We start from the raw sequence: 19,489 nt of genomic DNA, 5'->3' as shown, positions 1-19,489 counted from the left end.
GGCATGTCAACCAAAGGCACATCCTCATCATGAGCACCGGCCTGTTTTTTTGAGTTTTAATTTTGCAGATGTCTCAATCAGGAATATTTTTAAAAAGATGTTTACTCGTCAGGAGCTGGGCAGTTAGTACTCTATTCTATGTAGGACAAAGAAGAAAGGCAGCCAGCAGACCCCACCTCATGCTCTGGCTAAGCCAAGAAGAGCCCCACAGTTATGAGTATGTATTTTCCAACAATTCAAGACCCCCTTAATCCACTGCTCCCCTAAGAAGCAATTATACTTACTGATGTATGTGAGCTTTGAGGATGTGGGAGTAGTTTATATTTCTCAGTGTTAGTCTAGCTTGGGGACTACATGTGGGATTTAATTTGTCCTGGAGCAAATAGGTAAAATGATCAACAGGTAGACTGAACCAACACAAAAGAACTATATCGCCAGCAAAGCACAATTTTTCAAAACAAGTACAAAAACTAAGAAACAGCTATATAAAGATGTTTTTGTTTAGGGTTACCTGTTTCAAATAGAAATTTAGGCAGATGATTCAAATATAAGTATTACAACAAACTCCAAAAGAATGAATACATTGATGAAAGGAGTATAGGGTAGGAAAAATAGAGCAGTGGGGAAGGGCAATTAACTATTATTCCCTAAATACCTGTGAAGTCTGAAATATATTGGGGGTGGCTCTAAGTTCTCTAGCAGGAATTCAGCAGTTGAAGAGTACTGGGGTAGTATGGGCAGCTTCCCTGAAAGGAGCTTTGCCTAACATCGCTCCTCAAAGTCTTCCCCAGTAAAGATGAAGCAACAATCACAATAGTGTGCAATTACAACTGCACTTGGCAAAGGCAGTTTTACAGTGTCATGATGAAAGCTGCATGCAAATGGAGACAAAACAGAAAGGTACTGGGGAGAATGGGAGACCAGCTGAAGGGAGGCAGGACTTTGAGCTGTGCTGAATCAGCTGAACTGGCCTGAGGGGATGGTAAAACTGGCTTTCCCTCAAAATAGAGTTTAAAAAATAGTCAAGGCCTGGCATTCTGGCGCATGCCTATAATCCCAGTGGCCTGGGAGGCTGAGGCAGGAGGATCTCAAGTTCAAAGCCAGACTCAGCAACTCAGTGAGAGCCTGTCTCTAAATAAAATGCAAAAAAAAAAAAAAAAAAGCTGGGGATGTGGTTCAGTGGTTAAAGTTAAAGTGCCCCTGGGTTCAATCCCCAGTACCAAAAAAAAAAAAAAAAAGCCAAGATCAATTTAATTTATAATGAATCTTGAGGATTTATTTTAAATTACATCAGCTTGAAAAGCTAAATGACTGTACTGAGGACGTTTAATCTGGATTAACTTTAATGCTTCTCAGCCTCAAATATGGGGAAAAACCAAGGGAGGATAAGGAGGTTTCAGGTGGGTCTCAATTAGAAAAGAGTCAGTCATTAGTTATGACACTGAAGTTAACAAACCCAGTTACTACCATATTTTCTATCAGTTCTCACATGCAATTGCATGAGCTGGAGATGGGAGGAAGAGATGCAGATCTTCACGTTTACTACCGTGCTTAATCTGACACTGAAGCATGCCTCCTGGTGGCCTGTTTGTGACTGTCTCTAAATTCTGCAATTCCACCTCTACTTTCTGGTCATGAGTAAGGTAGGGTGCTGAAAGCAACACTTTGCAGCATCTGTTCAAGGCAAAACTAGTGGAGAACTCGGCTCCTCGACTACCCGTTCAATGGACTAGGCCCATGCTTGGCCAAGTCCCTCAGTCAGTGGACAAACTGATTAGCCAATGATTTTCCCTAAATTACCTGCAGCAAAATAATGAACCATGTGAGTATTTCCATGAAGATAATTAGATCCAGAGTTGATATTCTTTGATAATCATTAAGGGAAGTGAATGGTTCTCTAGGAATTGAAGCTAATGTTTCAGACTCTTAACAATTTCATAACAGCAGAAAATTTATTCAACAACCTCTTTATTTCTATGCCCAGAAGACTCAAAACCATCATATGAGAGGAGAAAATTAAACAAATTAGGGGAAAAGACCATCAGATCTCAGACTCTGCTCTGCCTTTTATACTCACAGGATTCCCAAGAAGACCCAGGCGCCAGATTCAGTTGCCAAAACCTCCTGTGGCTGGCTTTTGAAGCCCAGGAGCCAGTACATTCTAATCCTGCCCAGAGAACGCAATCTAACCCAGACATCAAACCTATCTCTCCTAGGCTGCTGCAGTCATGGATTGCTTCTGGGCTAACCCACCACATGGAGAAACAACAGGCTGGAAAAGGACGGGAGCTCAGGTGGGAAGAGTCAACAGATGACAATTATGACGAGACTACCAGGGAGAGCTATCTGCAAGCACACGTCACTTAAATGTGCTGGCCGCACAACAGATGCCACCCAGTGACTCCAGAGAGCAAGGGGAGCAGAGAGGTCATTATAGCCTACCTGATGAGAGACTCAAGTATGGCGGGGGTGGGACCTTTCTGGAACTCCAGTTCTTTATAGTGCAGTGCTTTGGCATATGCTCGGCACTTGGCAGCTCTCTCACCCAGAAGAACAATGCCGTTGTCATCTCTCAGTGGCAGGGGGCCCTAGAGGAGAGCAAAATCCCACAGCATAGGAAAATGGCAGATGGGCACAAACAAGAGTGGTCTGTGTGGAAGCTTCTCTCCTCCCAGCAGCTGGCTCCCTGGTCAGCCTCCACTGGACAATGGGGAAGAGTCTCACCTTGTCACTGTGCTCCATGAATTCAGCCAAGTTTAAGAGGGTTTGTGTGACTTCAGCGATGTCTTGAGAGGTAAGGGCCAGTTCAATGCTTCTGATGAGCTCATCTTGCTGGTCTTCATTCAGTTCAGACCAGCAGGACACAAACGCAGCGTTGAAGAGATCCCTGAAAGTACAGGGGAGTACAGAAGGAAGCTGGAAACCCTTCCCATTCCTCTGCCTAGTGCCACAAAGTCACACTACCAATCTGCTTCTGGTACTGTCGACCTGGTCGTGTGGACCAGTGCTGTCTGACAGAACTTGCTGAAATGGCTGAAATCTTCCCTGAACGACACGGCAGGCAGCTATTAGGTGTTAAGAGGATAAATTGAGGTATGAGTAACTCAAAAACAAAATTTTAAATTTTACTTAATTGTAATTAAACTAAAATAATCACACATAACTAGTGACTGCTCTGTCCTACAGTGCAGGTAAAGATACTGTGACAAACGGGATACATGGGAAGGTGGGATGGGGAAGACAGCCATGTAGCCTGTCTCCACAGGCATGTTCCTTGGCAGTTTCTGTAGCCTTCCTCTTCACCGGAAGGGAAGAACAGAAGCAGACTCCTAACACAAGTAACATTACACATTTAGAAAACAATATTCTCAAATGATTCTTGGGATTTTTTTTTTTTAATACCAGGGATTAACCCAGCTGTGCTTAACCACTGAGCCACATCCCCGCCCCACCCCTTTTTTTAATTTAAAAATTTTTTATTTTTAGTTATACATAACAGAATTATTTTGACAGACTACACATACATAAAGTATAACTTAGTCTATTAGGTTCCCACTCTTGTGGTCATACATGATTCCCTAGTCCTTTTTTTATATTTTATTTTTTATATTTTTTTAATTTTTAATTTTTTTTTTAGAGAGAGAGAGAGAGAGAGAGAGAGAGAGAAAGAGAGAGAGAGAGAGAATTTTAATATTTTCTTTTTAGTTATGGGCGGACACAACGTCTTTGTTTGTATGTGGTGCTGGGGATCGAACCCGGGCCGCACGCATGCCAGACGAACACACTACCGCTTGAGCCACAACCCCAGCCCCTATATTTTATTTTTTAAAAAATATTTATTTTTTAAGTTTTAGGAGAACACAATATCTTTATTTTACATTTATGTGGTGCTGAGGATCGAACCCAGTGCCTCATGCATGCTAGGTGAGCACTCTACTGCTGAGCCACAACCCCAGCCCCCCAAAAAGAATTTTTAATAAACCAAATCTTTCATAGCTGTTTCAAAATTTGCTATTTAAAGTATTTCCCCTGTACATCATTAAAGTTCTGGGTGGAGACAAGACTTGCTCAGTAAACTGAGTATCAAAGATCAGAAGTATGCTATACTAAATGTCAGGATTTTTGCTAACAGTAGTAGAGCTTGACTGGAATCTGGGCACAGATACACACATCTATGCACTTGCATAGCAGGTCCAGTGTTAAAAATCCATCTGGGATGCTGGGCCCACAGCACAAGGGTGGAACATGTCTTAGCACTGCACATGGGTGGAACATGTTTTAGCATGTGTAAGGACCTGGGTTTAATCCCTAAGAACAGAAAGATTTAAAAAATAAAGTGAAATGACATTTTCCCAGAAAATTCTATTTTCCAAAGATGTTTGCAGCAGTATCTTCTGCTCCTTCTGCTTTTCTATAATCTTGCTACTCCCCTAGCAAAAGATGGTATCCATGTATCCATACCTTGAGGCTGTGTTGACCTTTGTGACTGCCTTGAGGCAGAAGCGACACTACGGGATTTCCAAGGCTAGGTTGTAGAAACAACATGCACTTTAATTTCATTCTCTTGAGGAACTTACTCTTGAGCCTAGACATCTTCTGTGGGAAAGCCCACATGACCCACAGAACCACTGATCCACACGGAAAGGACCTAAGGCCCTCTGCCAGAGCTGAGTTCCCAGTCAGGAGCCCCAGCATGCCAGACACGCAAGTGGACATCCTGAAGGTGGACCTTCCAGTCCTAGTTAAACCAACCTTGCTGACACCAGGTGGGGCTGAGACACGCTGTCTCAAGTGCTCCAGAATTTCAGATTCATGAGCAAAATAAATGACTTGTTTTATTGTTTGTTTTTTTGAGACAGGATCTCCCTATGCTACCCAGGCTGGCTTTGAACCTGTGATCCTCCTGCCTTTACCTCTGAAGTTGCTAGGATGACAGGCCTGCACCACAGTGCCTGGCATATTTTTATATGACCTTTTTTTTTTTTTTGTAGGATTGAGGATCAAACCCAGGGTCTCCCTTATGCCAAGGAAATGCTTTACCACTGAGCTGCAATCTTTTGCTTCATTATGAGATGATGCCTTTGTATCTACTTGCTATTACATATTAAAAATTTAAGGTCAGGGGCTGGGGAAATAGTTCAGTTGGTAGAGTACTTGCCTTGCATGCAGAATGCCCTGTGTTCAGTCCCCAGCACCAAAAAGAGTTAAGGTCAGTGGGTATACTTTTAGAATTCAATGAAAAAAAATTTTTTTTTAGCTGGGTGCAGTGGCGCATGCCTGTAATCCCAGCGGCTCAGGAGGCTGAGGCGGGAGGATTGCAAGTTTAAAGCCAGCTTCAGCAACAATGAAGTGCTAAGCAACTCAGTGAGACCTTGTCTCTAAATAAAATACAAAAGAGGGCTGGGGATGTGGCTCAGTGACTGAGTGCCCCTGAGTTCAATCCCCGGTACCCACCTACCTCAAAAAAACACCCCCCCCCAAAACAACCAAACAAAATTTGAAACTCAAAAGGTTAAATGAAGACCAAAAGAAGTCCCATACTACAATTAGTCTCATATAAAATAAGAAATAAACTAACTTTCCTGATCTAGATCAGAATCCACAATTTCTGCATCTGTTTTGTGATAACTATAATGCAGCAATCAATAATTAGAATATCATTAGTAATGGAGATAGGTTACTTTCAACTATTACAGAGTTGTTTTCGGAGTTTTAAATCTAATTAAGTTCAAGGAAAGGAATTTATCTGTGGTTTATTATTAGTAAGATTATGCTTGATGCTTTTCCTATAATGTGAACTTGTTCAACTGCCTTTTCTTTTTTGTTCCACAATTAGCCAAGTTAAAAAAATACTATCCCTTTTATTATTACCTGTAATAAAAACTAAGTCACTTTCTCTGTGCTGATCCTTTTATCCCAATGGGAACCCAGGCAGAGGAGAGCCGGACCCACCGTACCTGGCCATGGGGTTGTAGGCCTGTGCCAGGGCCCAGCACGAGCGCAGGGAGGGCGAGGAGGAGTCCTTCAGCAGCTCCAGGCTCAGCCGTCTCAGCCATTCCAGCCAGTCATCTTTGGAGACCCTCCTGGCAGCTCCCCAGGCCTGTGAGCCCAAAGGTGACAACAGAAACCATCAGTCTCCAAGGGCCCATTGTAAAGAGCCCTCATTCACTTGATAATTATTCTATTACTTTGATTTATAAAATTATACCTCTCATGATGAAATTCCACCAGAGCACAAATACAAAAGAGTAATATTTAATTAAAAGGCACAAAGCAAAAGCAGCAACCTCTGGAATACACCACATGACAGAAAAGGCCTGTTTTATAACTAGCTTGTGCTATACTCTGACACCAAAGCAGAGAGCTCTATGGAAGCAGAATGGACAGGGAGTGTCATACACAGGTGTGTTCAACAAGCCTAATGGCCTCTAGTGGCGCATGGAGGAAGCTGGGCACTCTGCAATGTAATGAATTTGTAACTGTGCTTGGCACAGCTGGCTGGGTATGAGTGCCTATTTCTCTGCAGTTAAAAACACCCAGCTGGGATCCTGGTCCTGCCACTCAGCAGTTGCACCCTGAGAAAAACACATATGTTGTGTGGAGCCTCAGGCTTCCTTATTTAGGAACAATGTATCCAGAGGTAAGCCAGGAAAGATGAACAAAAGTGGTAACTACTATCAAAATAACATCCATCTGAACTGCCCTCGCCCTACCTTCCTCTTCTAAGCCCTTTCCAGCAGAATAGACATGTCGATCCTCTCTTAACTGGGGAAGTCATGTCAGTTAGTGCAGCAGTCTGTAAACTGGACCAGTTAAATCATCGAGGGAGTGAAAGAACCCCTATGTGCTACACCACCAAACATCAACAGCTTGACCATTGGGATACACTGGAGATCTGCTTCTTCTCAAGACTTACCAATGGATGATGCCACATAAACTAGTAATTTTTGTCAAAACAAACTGAACTAAAGTATCACAAGAGGCAAACCAAAATATTACACTGACTGAACATACAATGAGAATCCCTGAATAAGGAGAAGTAAGACTAGCTACCAAAGACCTCTGAAACCTGCTAGGTGACATAGAAACATTGAATCCTTTTCTGTTCTCCGATTCGGGTTGCTTAACCACAAATTGGTCTGTGTGCAGCTGTACTGTGAAACAGCACTTAAAAAGTTGAACCCAAACAAGGAAGTAGTATGAATTTCTTTCTCTAAAGACATGAGGTTGGGCCTTGGGAAACAAAGATGACTTAATACAGTGGTTAAGAGAGTGGTCTCTGGAATTGTCCAGGTCAGATCTGGAATCCTGGCTCCACCATTTACTAGTTGACAAATTGGGCAAATTATTTAACCTCTCAATGCCTCAAAGTATAATCTGTAAAATGGGGACAGTAATGACAGTACCTAACTCAGGGGGTTATTGTAAAAATTCAAAGTCAATGATTAAATACATGAAATGCTCACAACATTGCCTGACACATGGAAAACTGTCAACAAATGTCAGTTGTTGCTACTGCTGCTGTCATTACTGCTGTTACTACTACTTGATAAATGGCAGCCAACAGGTCTTCAAAAATCAAACTTAATGGGCGACTGCACTGTCTATCACACAGGCCAAATCCCACCTGTGGGCCTTTCCTCCCTGCACCTCTGACTTCTCCAGGTTCTATAATAACTGTAAACTCCAGCCAGGTTCCTCTTGCCACCCACCCAATGCTAATGCCTCCTCTGGGGTGCTGGTCCATGATCATGGGCAATGCCAACTTATTCCTTGTGAAGGAGAGGCCAGATAGACTATCAAATGACAGCAGAGCTGCTGGAAATCCTACAGGCCATCTTGAGATATACACAAATGGTGTTGTTTTCTGTACTGTGTAAAACCACTATTAGCGTAGACAACAGAATAGTAACTAAGGTGGCAAATGTTATTTTGAAAGCTGGTTAAAGAGATAACTATTCCAATCTCTGATCATCATTACATGAGGGTTACATGGAACACAATTTACTTTTTGATGAAATGGATTCAATAATCAGCTGTGGAGAATTCTGCTTAGGGTTTTAGAACTTGATCTATTCTCTCAGGTGAAGTAAACTACAATCTTTCATTTGTCTGGCATGATTTATGCTTATTTTCCAAGTCCTGGGTAGAAAGCCATACTTCCTGAAAGCACATGTCTATAGTCCCAACTACCTGGGAGGCTTAGCTAGGAGGATCTCTTGAGCTCAAGTATTCAAGACAAGCCTGAGCAACAAAACAGCAAGACCTCATGTTAAAAAGAAAAAAAAAAAAGGAGGATGGGGAAGCAACTCCCTGAAAGTGAGCCAGAATGTTGGGGGAATCTGCTAAAAGAGAACAAAGCTTCCTAAAGCAGGCGGACAGCTACCTGGAACAACATTCTGAACTTAGGCAGGCTGAAAACATCTGTGTGGAAATGTGCAAACTGGCTTCCTTGCCTGCCCACCCCTCGAATGTGAGGTGTCAACAGGTGGTCTCAAGAACTGCCTGGGAATGCCAGGTGACTGATGACCTGCAAGTCTCAACTAGCAGTTAGGAAATACCCATGGGAAAAGCAGCATCCCTCTGACCCAGCAATATTTGACCACTTTCCGCTTAAATTAGCAAGCATTTCCTAGTGGGGTCACCTGACATTGTGTGGGTAGACTCTGACACAAGATCAGTAGAACACCTGCAATGTTCCAAGGCTAGGTGTGAGCACACACACCCATGCACACAAGACTGTGTTCCAATCTTTCTGGGCTTGGCCAAAATAAGAGGATGAGTCAGCTGGGACATAGGCTTGCCCAGTTTTTTATTTCTCTCTGTGCGTGCACATGAAGAGTAGCTGTTGTGTCAGGTTCTAAAACATGAAGAATAATAACACGTTAAAAATATAAACTGGAACTGCCTGCAGTCTCCAGAGGCACTAAAGACTAATGCAAAATGTGGAAAATAAGCAACTTGGGGTATTTATTTAAAAGTTGGTGAAGTAACTATGATTACTCTGCTCAGATTCACTAGAAATACTAAGAGACTGCCTGTTTTCATGTGGACGGCCAATGACACACATGGTGAAAAGCTGGCCACACCCTGGCTTTGGTCAGCAAAGACAAGTCAGTACTTAACCTGCAGAGATATAAAATCTCACTACTCAAAGCAGCACCATGTTGCCTGAGAACCTGTTAGAACTACAGAGTATCAGGCCTGACTTCAGACAATCTGCATCAATGTAAGCATTAAAAAATATATATATTGGAACCTTGAGGTGTTCTACCATTGAGTTATATCCCTAGCATATTTTTAGATTTTATTTTGAAACAGGGTCTCACTAAGTTGCCCAGGCTGGCCTTGAAATTGTGATCCTCCTGCCTCAGCCTCCTGAGTAGCTGGGATTACAGCTGTGTGCTACCACACCTGGCAAGAGTAAGCATTTTAACAAGATCTTCAACAACTGATAAGCCCAATGAAATTGGGAAGTTAGCAAAGCTTTGCTTTATAGAGCCTGCATCAGTCTTAGTGCTAATTATGGGACTCACCAGCTTTGTTCTATTCATGTAAAAAATAAGAGTGTTATTTGCAAAAGATTCTACTGCTGAAGTTTCAAGGGAGCACAAAAGGATATTTGGTTCTCTGCTTTTCCTCTATTAAAAAATATGAGCTTGACATCTGGATAAAGACAAAACAGCCTAAGTTCATGGTATCTATATTACTGGGAAAATGCTGGGCTAGTTCCTGGGTGATTTAAACTTAAGAGAGCAAGAGCTGAAAGCTTTGAACTAGAGGGATAAAGACAGCCGTCTTTCACGAGTCCTCTGGAAGCAATGGACCTGCCTTCTGAAGGTTGATGGTGCTGACGTGCAGTTTCTTCATGGGTCCTGTTTCTACTGGTCCACTAGCCAACGCATCTCCTTGGCCACTCCTCAGCATTCGATGCTGGTAAATCAAAGGGTCCTCCTCTTCATCTGCAAGGGTGTATCCCTGCAAACAGATTTACAAAAAATTCCTGCAATTCCTTTAGAGGTTGTCAATGTAGAAAACAAGCATAAACCTTGGGAGATCAGACATTCTGGAAGAGGCAGGGTTTCAACAAGCAGTAAAAGGTTGCATGTATGGACAGAGTGAGCCGCAGGTGGATCAAGTTTCCCAAGACAGACCATTTTTTGTTGGTCACTCCTGGTCACCAGCAAGCTCTCACTTTAGTAGTGTGGGCATGCAACTGGCAAAACAAAACAACTGTGAGCAGGGAAAAGGTGACGACATGTTTAGAGCAAAGGTGGCAAACAGTCTGCCCAGTTTTTGTATAGCCTGAGAACTATGAAGGGATTTCACAGTATCAAATGGTTGAAAAAATAAAAACAAAAATTAATACTTTATAATACAATACATGAAGATTGTAAGAGAATAAAAGTCTGGTGTCTGTAAAGTCTTTTCATAATGCAATCAGCTCACGTGGCTTATGGCTGCTTTCAGGTTGCAGTGGCGGAGCCGTGCAACTCAATAGATACCATGTCTACCAAGAAAGTATGCCAATCCTGGTTCAGAGTTAAAAAGCTAGACATGCTCGTTAGCTAAGAGGACAAGAATGCCAACGAGGAAGACAAAGCAGAATGGAAGTGTGTTCACCTTAACGATTCTGCAGATGAGCACGTCATAGCGCTGATGGTTGATTCGGTGTCGCACCAGAACTTTGTTCACCATTGGAATGAAAATTTGGTACTATAACAGGAGTGGAAAGAGATCAAAAAACATTACTTTGGAGGGTGGAAAGAAAAGAATATTACACAATTACAGGATAGCTATTTCTGCTGGGTGTTCTACAGAACCCTTTATACTATACCAATCCACAGCCTCGTCTTCCATCTGGCTTCCTGAAATAGTTTCTCCCAGATTTCTGTTTCTACCCTTGTCCCCATAGCCTATTCTTCCACCCAACATTGAGTAATCATTTTAAAATATTAAGTCAATCATATTTTTCCTGTGTTCAAAATCCCCCAAAGACTTCTGGTCTTGCTCAGAGTAAAAGCCACTTACAATGGGCCACAATAGTGTCTGCATGCTAGTGGGCAGCAGCATCACCAGGAAGGCTTGAAACTAGAGACTGCTGGGCACCATAGTCAGAGTTTGATTCAGCAGGTCTGGGTTAGGCTGAAACTCTGCATACCTAAAAAGTTTCCTGGCAGGTGGATGCTGATATTGCTTGTGCATGGACCACATTTTGGACCTGTTTCTAGTCTTTTCCTACCCACCTGCCTCATCTCTATGACGTCCGATCCAAGCCTTCCTCCTGTCCCCTCCTGAAGTCATGCTGCTCTCTAGCTGTGCTTGCTGCCAGCTCTTCTTGCAGGCATTAGGCTGGGCATCTGCTGCTGACTCTGGGACTGACCATTACTGTATTTAGGTCTCTAGACATCCTCCCTATCTACACTGAGTAACAGCATTTTCCCTGCTTTCACCCATCACTCTTATGAGACAAAATGGGTTTCCTTGCTTTGCTTCATTGGAATGTGAGCATTAGGAGAGCAAGACTTTGTTTTATCATGTTATTTCTAGAATGCCACTTAGCCCACACAGGTGGCTTAATACATATTTGATGAACAAATGAAGAACAATAACAAAAAAGCAAATAGTTCTGTTTTCTGAAGGTGCTTAGGACCTACAAGACTAAATAAATGGAGAAGCTCAGACAAAGTCTTTCTCTTGAAAGAGGAGCACTTGTTTGTTCAGGACTCCTGTATTACCTTCTTCCCCAACTGAAAAACAAGTGAAGACAACGTGTCCATGGCTGTGGAACGCAGCTCTGGGCTCTGGTCCAGTGTACGAACAATCGGGTGAATGATCCGGGAGGCGTAGTCAGTGAAATCCAGGGACTCCGTCAGGCGGTCCACTGTCTCCAATGCCGCCCTACAGCATCGGGAGCATACAGGGATTGCTACACACAACCCAGACTGAGCTCCCTTAACAATCAGCACTGAATAAATGGGACACAAGGGCTTCTGGGGTACATGAGTGACATGGATCCAACACATGCTGCAGTGGGACAGAGACAATTAAGACTTCCATAAATCTAGGACAATTCTGGACTAAAATAATGAGAGTTGAAAGTCTGAAAAGAAGAAAAAGGAAAGAAAGAAAGATGGCCTAGACATTTGCAGGTAAATGGATGGAGTCAGAGAAGATAATGCTAAGTTAGCCAATCCCAAAAACCCAAATGTCGAATGTTTCCTCTGATATAAGGAGGCTGATTCATAACGGGGTAGGGAGAGGGAGCATGGGAGGAATAGAATAGACGCACTCTAGATAGGGCAGAGTTGTTGAAGGAGAAGGGAGGGAGCATGGGGTTATAAATGATGGTGGAATGTGAGGATCATTATTATCCAAAGTACATGTATAAAAACACGAATTGGTGTGAGTATACTTTGTATACAACCAGAGATATGAAAAACTGTGCTCTATATGTGTAATAAGAATTGTAATGAATTCTGCTGTCATATATAAATTTAAAAAGAAAGAAAGAAAGAAAGAAAGATGACCTGGGAACATAAGAAAAGGACATTTTCTACAAAACACCAAAAGCTTAATGATTGTTGGTCCTCAAGGGCAGGTGCTTACTTTCGAGATGGCAGTGGAACTTCAGGAGCATCGAACAGCTTCACGATTGGAGGCAACAACAAATGCAGATAGTCATCCAGGTTGGCACCAAACAGCTGGATTGCTGCCAACAACTGCAAGAGGGAATAAGAGCACAGCAGAGAACAAGTAGAGTCAGGTGTTAGGCAGCCAAGCACAGGACGGGGCAGTGGGATGCTAAGTCAGAGTTCTGGGGGACTCTACCAAGCCATCTTGAGCCACTCTGAGCTATATTCTTTTGGTGATCCCTTCCCAATTTTATTTGCTTTCATATCACTTTGCCTTCTGTGCTTATTTCAATTGATAAGAAATAGAGAAAACTTGTCTGGGATAAAATATTTACCTAGAACAACCCTAAGAGGAGACAGAACTTAAGGATAATTAAGAGGGAACGGCAAACTTGGTGTAAACTGCCAACAGGCAGCATCAGTTGTCAGTGTTCTTGATTTGGTCTTATGGAGTGAACATTGACTTGTCACACAAGACGATCTCACTTCTCAGTTGATCTTCCAAGGATTCTGAGGAAGCTGGACATGTCCCTGGAGGATCCCAGGCTGCTCACCTTGATGGAGACGATGCGGCCTGGGCTGTTGTCATGCATGAAGACACGCAGCATGTGCGGGATCAGTTGGGGCAGATAGAGCTTAAATTCACCCCCAAGAGCTACCACGATTTGCTCAATGAGAAGAATGATTGTGCTCTGGATGGAAGTGTTCATCACCCAGAATTCCTAGAGAGAGGAAGAGAAAGAAGAACAGTCAAATGTTTCCCCGCTGAAATGTGAATGCAGAACTAAGATGGCCAAAAAGAAGCGAGTATGGTCTGCCCCAGAGGAACTCCTCCCTCCTCTCACTGGGGCTTAGATAGCCTACTGTCTGTCAGCTGGAGAAATGAAACCACACTTCTCCAGGGCTCCCTCACTCTCCTGTGTTTTGTTCACACTATACCTTTTTCCTAGAAACCCATTTCTTGTTCAGCTCAGCCCCATCTGTCTGTTGAGCACCGGCTGAGCCTTGCTTCTTCTGTGAAGGCATTCCTCTTCCTCTGCCATTTGGGTCACTTTACACTCCTCCTTTAAGCACCTGTCAAACTCAATGTGCTTCACACCCTCCCCTACTCGACTATAGGACAACTCCAGGCAAGAAGCCATTAAAGTTCATCTCTGTATTCCCAGAACCTGCTAAAACACCTGGGATACTATAGCCACTCAAACGCATGCTTACAGAATGAACAGATGACTAAATCTCACTCATTCTAAGAGCTCCAAAGTGACACAGGGTGGACTACTTTGGCATCACCTGATCTTTACCAGAGGGCAGCTCCAGTGTTATTGACATTTCCTATCCTTCCTGGAATTACATTTTGCTAGATAGCATCTGATATCTATCCCAAAAACCTATCCATTAGGCCTGGATAGTGCCACAAAATGAACACTTTTAACATCCATGCAATTATAATTCACAGACATTACTAAAACAAAAATTTGGCCAATGGGCCACAAATCTTGCCTTGGAAATTCAAGGCAGACTGGCTTAAGTCCCTAAGAAAAGCTGTCATTTTAAATCAACTCAAAAAGAATAGTGCCAACTGCCTTCTTTAAAACCTCCAGAGTAGGAGCGTTAACGATAACAGAAACCCTCCTAATGATGGAAACACATGAATATTAATACTCTTGGGTCCCTAAATAATTCAGGGTAGAAGTCAATAAAAACAAGGATAACTTCTCAGACAAAAGGTTTTAGAGAAGGATAAAATATTTTTAGTGGGCTGGGATGTATGTAGCTCAGCCATGGAGTGGTTGCGAGTCCCTGGGCTCAAACTCTAGTACTGCAAGAAAAAAAATTTTAAAGAAGCATTAACAATTTAGAAAATAAAACCCAGACAAGAGGAAGCTCGTAAAACTCTCTCTCTCTCTCTCTCTCTCTCTCTGCTGGGAAAGAAGTAGTCTGAGAAAGCTATGTTCACTTTAGATAAGAAGCTTTTCGAAAGAAACACCGCAGACCTTCAGGCACCTTGGTTGGTGCGGGGCTCATTCGCTCGGCTGCACTCTGCCTTCTTCAGAGAGAGCCCACCTACCCGCAGCTGCATCACCACAGGCTCCTCACAGGTTCTCTACTCAAAGGCCAGCAGCCTGCAGGGGGATGTCGGCTGGATCACTGTTCACAGAATGTTCTCTTCCCGGGCTCAGGGGAGCTCATTAAAATGCCCAGGATCAACAGCCAAAGGGGGAGCCCAGCTACACCTTCTCTACTCAGGACAGAGTGGAAGCTGTATCTTGCAGCTGTGAGGTTTTCGGCCTCAAATTCTGTTTTGGTCAGATGTCTTTTTGGGGGAGTGAGTCAAAGGTCACTTCAGCTCCCCACCATGAGTACACTGCTTCCTCTGTGTCTCTCCTCCCCCTAAGACCACCCACTAAGCTTTTTAGTATTCAGCCTCTATATTCCCAGTACAGAGGCCTCAGTGGTAGGAGCAGCTTTTAAGGATTTATACATGCAGGAGTTCTGCTCTGAGAGCCAGGTGCTAGGAGTTTCATTTAGAAAGATAGCCATTTTGATTCTGGCCCTGCTGCATCCTCCAAGCTAACTAAAAAGGAGGGAAGGACAGAAACCATTGTCCACCTCTGTCCAACGCAACTTTCCCAACAGAGATATTTACATTACGCAGAACAGCAGGGAAAAGGATCTTGCTGGAAGGGGCTGTCTCCTGACACCTGCCTAATGCCTGCCATAAACGACCCCAGCCCAGCCCTCAGCAGTGGTCTCACCTTTTTCCTTTTGCAGTTCTGGAAATGGAACCCAGGGTTGCTCTACCACTGAGCTATATCCCCAGCCCTTTTTATTTTTATTTTTTTAATTTTGAGACAGGATCTAAGTTGTCCAGGTCGAACTAGAACTTGTGATCCTCTCGCCCTGACCTCCTGGATAGCTGGGATTACTGGCGTACACCACTGTGCCTGGCTGGCAATACTCATGCTTTTGGAGAGCAGGGCAGAGCTTCACCTTGTTCCTTAGTGCCTGACAGGCAACTGCGGTATTTAACATCCCTAGGAAAACCCAATCCCAGTTCCCTCTTTAGGCCGTGGTTTTATGGGCAGTAAGAAGAGGGCTTTTCTGGGAATAGAAAAGCACTGTTGTGATATTAAAACAAAATTGCTTTGTTATGTGTGAGGCCAGTAACTCAAGAATATCTCTGCCAGAACAATTACTTTGGGATTCCTCCTCGGACTTCACATCTTGTACTCACGTACTGGAGCCAGGAGCCTGGAGCGACAGCCCCTCCTCCTCCCCAAAATGCAGTGGGCTACTCTGCTCTACTTTTTATACTTGAGCTGTAACAGCTCCACAATGACCAATGAAAAGAATGTGTATGTCACCCAAACTTGCGTCTGAGCTTCCCTTGATCCAAACACGGAGGAACAGGCAGCAACTTCTACTCACTCTCATGAGGGTGACTATTTCATCCATATAAGGCCTGATGTGGCTCTTCACAAAAGACACCAGCATTCCCAGCTGCTGGAACAGAAACTGAAAGAGAAAAGAGGTTGGCAAGTTGGCACCAGGAGGGGTGCAGAACTCCCAGGCTTGCCCTGGGTCCACATGAACAATTGAAAACCACTGTGGCTTGCTCTCTGCACCACCCCATCTACTGAAATTATGCTCCAAAGACCAGACTTAAACTTCCCTAGGTGGTGACAGTTGTGGGCCTTTGCACAGCAGGCTAGCTAGTTACTGCATGACAGGGGCTCTTGGCCAGGCCAGCTACTTTGAGTCACTTTGCCACTTAATTAGCTTTGCAACCATCATTTAACCTTCCTGTGCCCAACCCATTCACTTGGAAAACAAGATAACTTGTAAGCAGGAAGATGCCACAAAGCACCGGAATGGGGACCTGAACCCTGCTCAGTGCCCAGGTAGTGCCAGCTAACATGGAAGGATTTCTAGAGTCACTAGAGACCAAAAATGGCCACTGAAATTTAATCATCCATAAACATTTCTTTTGTCTATTTTGCCTTAATTTATTGTCACCTACTTTCTAAATTAAATATAGTTTACTCTTGATTATGGGTATTACAACTCATTTACAGTAATTAACTCATCAATTAATTAATTGTGTCTCTAAGAAACTGAGCCAAAATAGCAGGCAAACCTGGGGAAGAGCTAGTTAAGGAGACTGTTCAGGTTGGTACTCTGCAACTGTAAGGAGGACCTGGGCGAGGAAAATCCAGTTACTTCCCAGGTTAAAGACCTGTCTTCAAGGTATAGATTTTTATTTTATGCTCTTCAGATAATGCTACATGTCAATATTAAGTCACAAATCATTCTAAAACTCCCTCTCCCCAAACTTTACAGTCCTGTATGCCATTAACAAGGATAACATATATATATGTAATTTATACATATTATAAACACATGTATATTTTCACTCCTATTGACATCATAAAACTTGAGTCAGTTGAGGATAAATAAAAAGTATTCAATCCTCGGCATCATATAAAAATAAATTAATTAATTAAGGCAAAAAACAAAAATAAAATACAAAAACAAAAAATATACACGAGTATTAAATTATTAAGCTTGAATCCTTTCACATAAAGCCAGACTTTCAAAGGGCTACATATGAAGAGAAATCATAATTAACAAAATCTGTTCAATGGGCAAAGGAGACAGAGAAATGTGTCAGTTTGGAAGTGGAGTCCCGGTGGAAGACACCTCCCCTGAGAGATGATGACCTTAGGCTTCCTTTCACATGGGTCTATTTTAACTACCTATGTAGCTTGGGAAACTTTAAACCAGCCAAACAACTTCAGGTTCTCCCAAATCACTTCACAAAAGCAAAAGCACATTTTCCCCTCTCTGGAGAGATGTAGCTTCAGAGTAGATGCTCTAGTATTGCTTCACAGGCCCCAAATTATCAAACACAAGGAAACAGACCACTGCCAAGCGTTGACTCAGAAGAAACAAGAGCAACAGAACTAGGCCCATCAAGGATTTTATATACAATGGCATTAAGGAGCAGAAAGTACAAAGTGAGTCTGTTTAAAATGTTCACAGGAGTAAAAATGAGAAGGAAAAAATGAGGTAAGGAATAAAATACTACCAAAAAATACTAGGCATATTTGAAAAAACCTACTATAACTTCAGAATAAAATGCAGTTGAAATTAAAAACTCAAAGGCAGGTTAAAAAAAGACACAGTGGATTGGGTTGTAGTTCAGTGGTAGAGTGCTTGCCTAGCACTTGTGGGGCACTGGGTTCAATCCCCAGCCCCACATGAAATAAATAAATTTAAAAAATAAAAGTATTGCATCTATCTGCAACTAAAAAAAAAAAAGACACAGACCCTGGGCATGATGGTGTGCAACTGTATTCCTAGCAATTTGAGAGGCTGAGCAGGAGGATCACAAGTTTGAGGCCAGCCACAGCAACTCAGCGAGGCCGTAAGCAATTTAGTGAGACAATGCCTCAAAACCAAGAAGTCTAGGCGTGTAGTTCAGTGGTAAAATGCCACTGGGTTGTATCCCCAGTACTGCAAATAAATAAATAAAAATTTTTAAAATAATTTAAAACACACAGCAAAAGAATTAGTGAACAGAATTGTGAATTTAAATATCCAGAAAACATTTCTGAGAATCAAAGATGGAAAATATGGACAAGAAACCAATAAACACTAAGATCACATGTCTTATACATTTCTAGTCAGAATTCTTGAAGAAAAATACAGAAAGGTAGAAGTCCAGTTTCTTAAGAATTGACAAAATACACCAATCCTAAAGAAGCAGGAAGCCCTGAGTCTCCCGCAGGGTAAATAAGGACACTTCCTCTAGATGCACAACACCAACATTTCAGAATGACAAAAGCAGTGAGGAGACTGGTATGATCTCCAAAGAGGGACCAAATGAACAGAACCTCATTTCTCAGCTGTGACAAAAGGAGTCAGTAAACACTGGGAGACTAACTGCAGCTATAGGAGGGTCCAGAGCCACATTCTCAGCTAAGCCAAGATTTTAAAAGAGGGTCAAATGAAGACTTTCAGAAAAGCCAGAGACTTTACTTCAATGAATACACACAAAAGGAATCTGCCTTGGGAAGAAGGAAAACAGTCTTAGGAGCAAGCACTGAGGTGGAGGACAAAATGTGGTCAGGAAGGGACAAATGTGAATGGATATAAACAGACTCTGAAATGATGTTTAATTTGGCGGTAAAAAAATAATACTAGACAATAACATAAGAGGGAAGGAAGATGGTTTGAGTAATTATTCAAAGTTTTATACTGTTCATGGAAAGGACGGAAACATTGATTAATTTTAGACTTTGTGCAAATCAAAATTTTAAGGGCAAAAAAGATAAAAGTTAGATCTATTCCTCATACTAGGACATAGTCCAAAGAGCTCAAAGATCTAAATGCAGAAAACAAAGCCAATCGACTACAAGAAGAAAGATATAGATGAAAATGATGTGTGTCCAGCACTTCTCATCATAGGATTATTATAAATAACAAAAAACTGAAACACACACATACACCCATCAACAGGGACTGGTTAAGCAGGCATGGCATGGCATGGTATGGTTCAGCTCACACAATGAAGTGCCATGTAACTGCAGAAAGGAAATTCTCAACACAAGGCTCTGGCATGAACTCCAAGATATGCCATTAAGTGAAAAAAAGTAAGGTTCAGAAACAGTGTTTATAGCAAGTTACCTTCTGGGTAAAAAAGATGCAGAAAGACATTTCCTTATATTTTAAAAAATACACAGTGGAAAGGTAAATTTTAAAACTGACTAAAATGATTCCCTTAGGGGGAAATGTAGAAGGCAGAATGATGATACCCCAAAGATGTCCACACCCTAGTCCCTGAGACCCTC

The 19,489-nt window shown here is 42.5% G+C and overlaps 1 protein-coding gene across 1 annotated transcript in view; it reads right to left on the bottom strand.

The window, feature by feature from the left end:
- Mtor (mechanistic target of rapamycin kinase) overlaps nucleotides 1-19,489 on the bottom strand; it is a 116,965-nt gene that overhangs the window by 67,230 nt on the left and 30,246 nt on the right. Inside the window, exons 20-28 of the mRNA XM_046424646.2 lie at nucleotides 16,065-16,151; nucleotides 13,190-13,357; nucleotides 12,610-12,722; nucleotides 11,739-11,901; nucleotides 10,624-10,716; nucleotides 9,832-9,978; nucleotides 5,958-6,100; nucleotides 2,725-2,887; nucleotides 2,443-2,588 (exon numbers count right to left, since the gene is read on the bottom strand). Of these exons, the coding sequence (XP_046280602.1) occupies nucleotides 2,443-2,588; nucleotides 2,725-2,887; nucleotides 5,958-6,100; nucleotides 9,832-9,978; nucleotides 10,624-10,716; nucleotides 11,739-11,901; nucleotides 12,610-12,722; nucleotides 13,190-13,357; nucleotides 16,065-16,151 (1,223 nt within the window). The remainder of the gene's footprint in view (nucleotides 1-2,442; nucleotides 2,589-2,724; nucleotides 2,888-5,957; nucleotides 6,101-9,831; nucleotides 9,979-10,623; nucleotides 10,717-11,738; nucleotides 11,902-12,609; nucleotides 12,723-13,189; nucleotides 13,358-16,064; nucleotides 16,152-19,489) is intronic.

Source organism: Marmota monax, unplaced genomic scaffold (assembly GCF_021218885.2).
Source record: "Marmota monax isolate L192 unplaced genomic scaffold, Marmota_monax_Labrador192_F-V1.1 WCK01_AAM20220418_F8-fsc00080, whole genome shotgun sequence".
NCBI classification, from domain to species: domain Eukaryota; kingdom Metazoa; phylum Chordata; class Mammalia; order Rodentia; family Sciuridae; genus Marmota; species Marmota monax.
The sequence above is the reverse complement of the archived record's forward strand: the minus strand, read 5'-3'. Positions and strand labels throughout refer to the sequence as shown.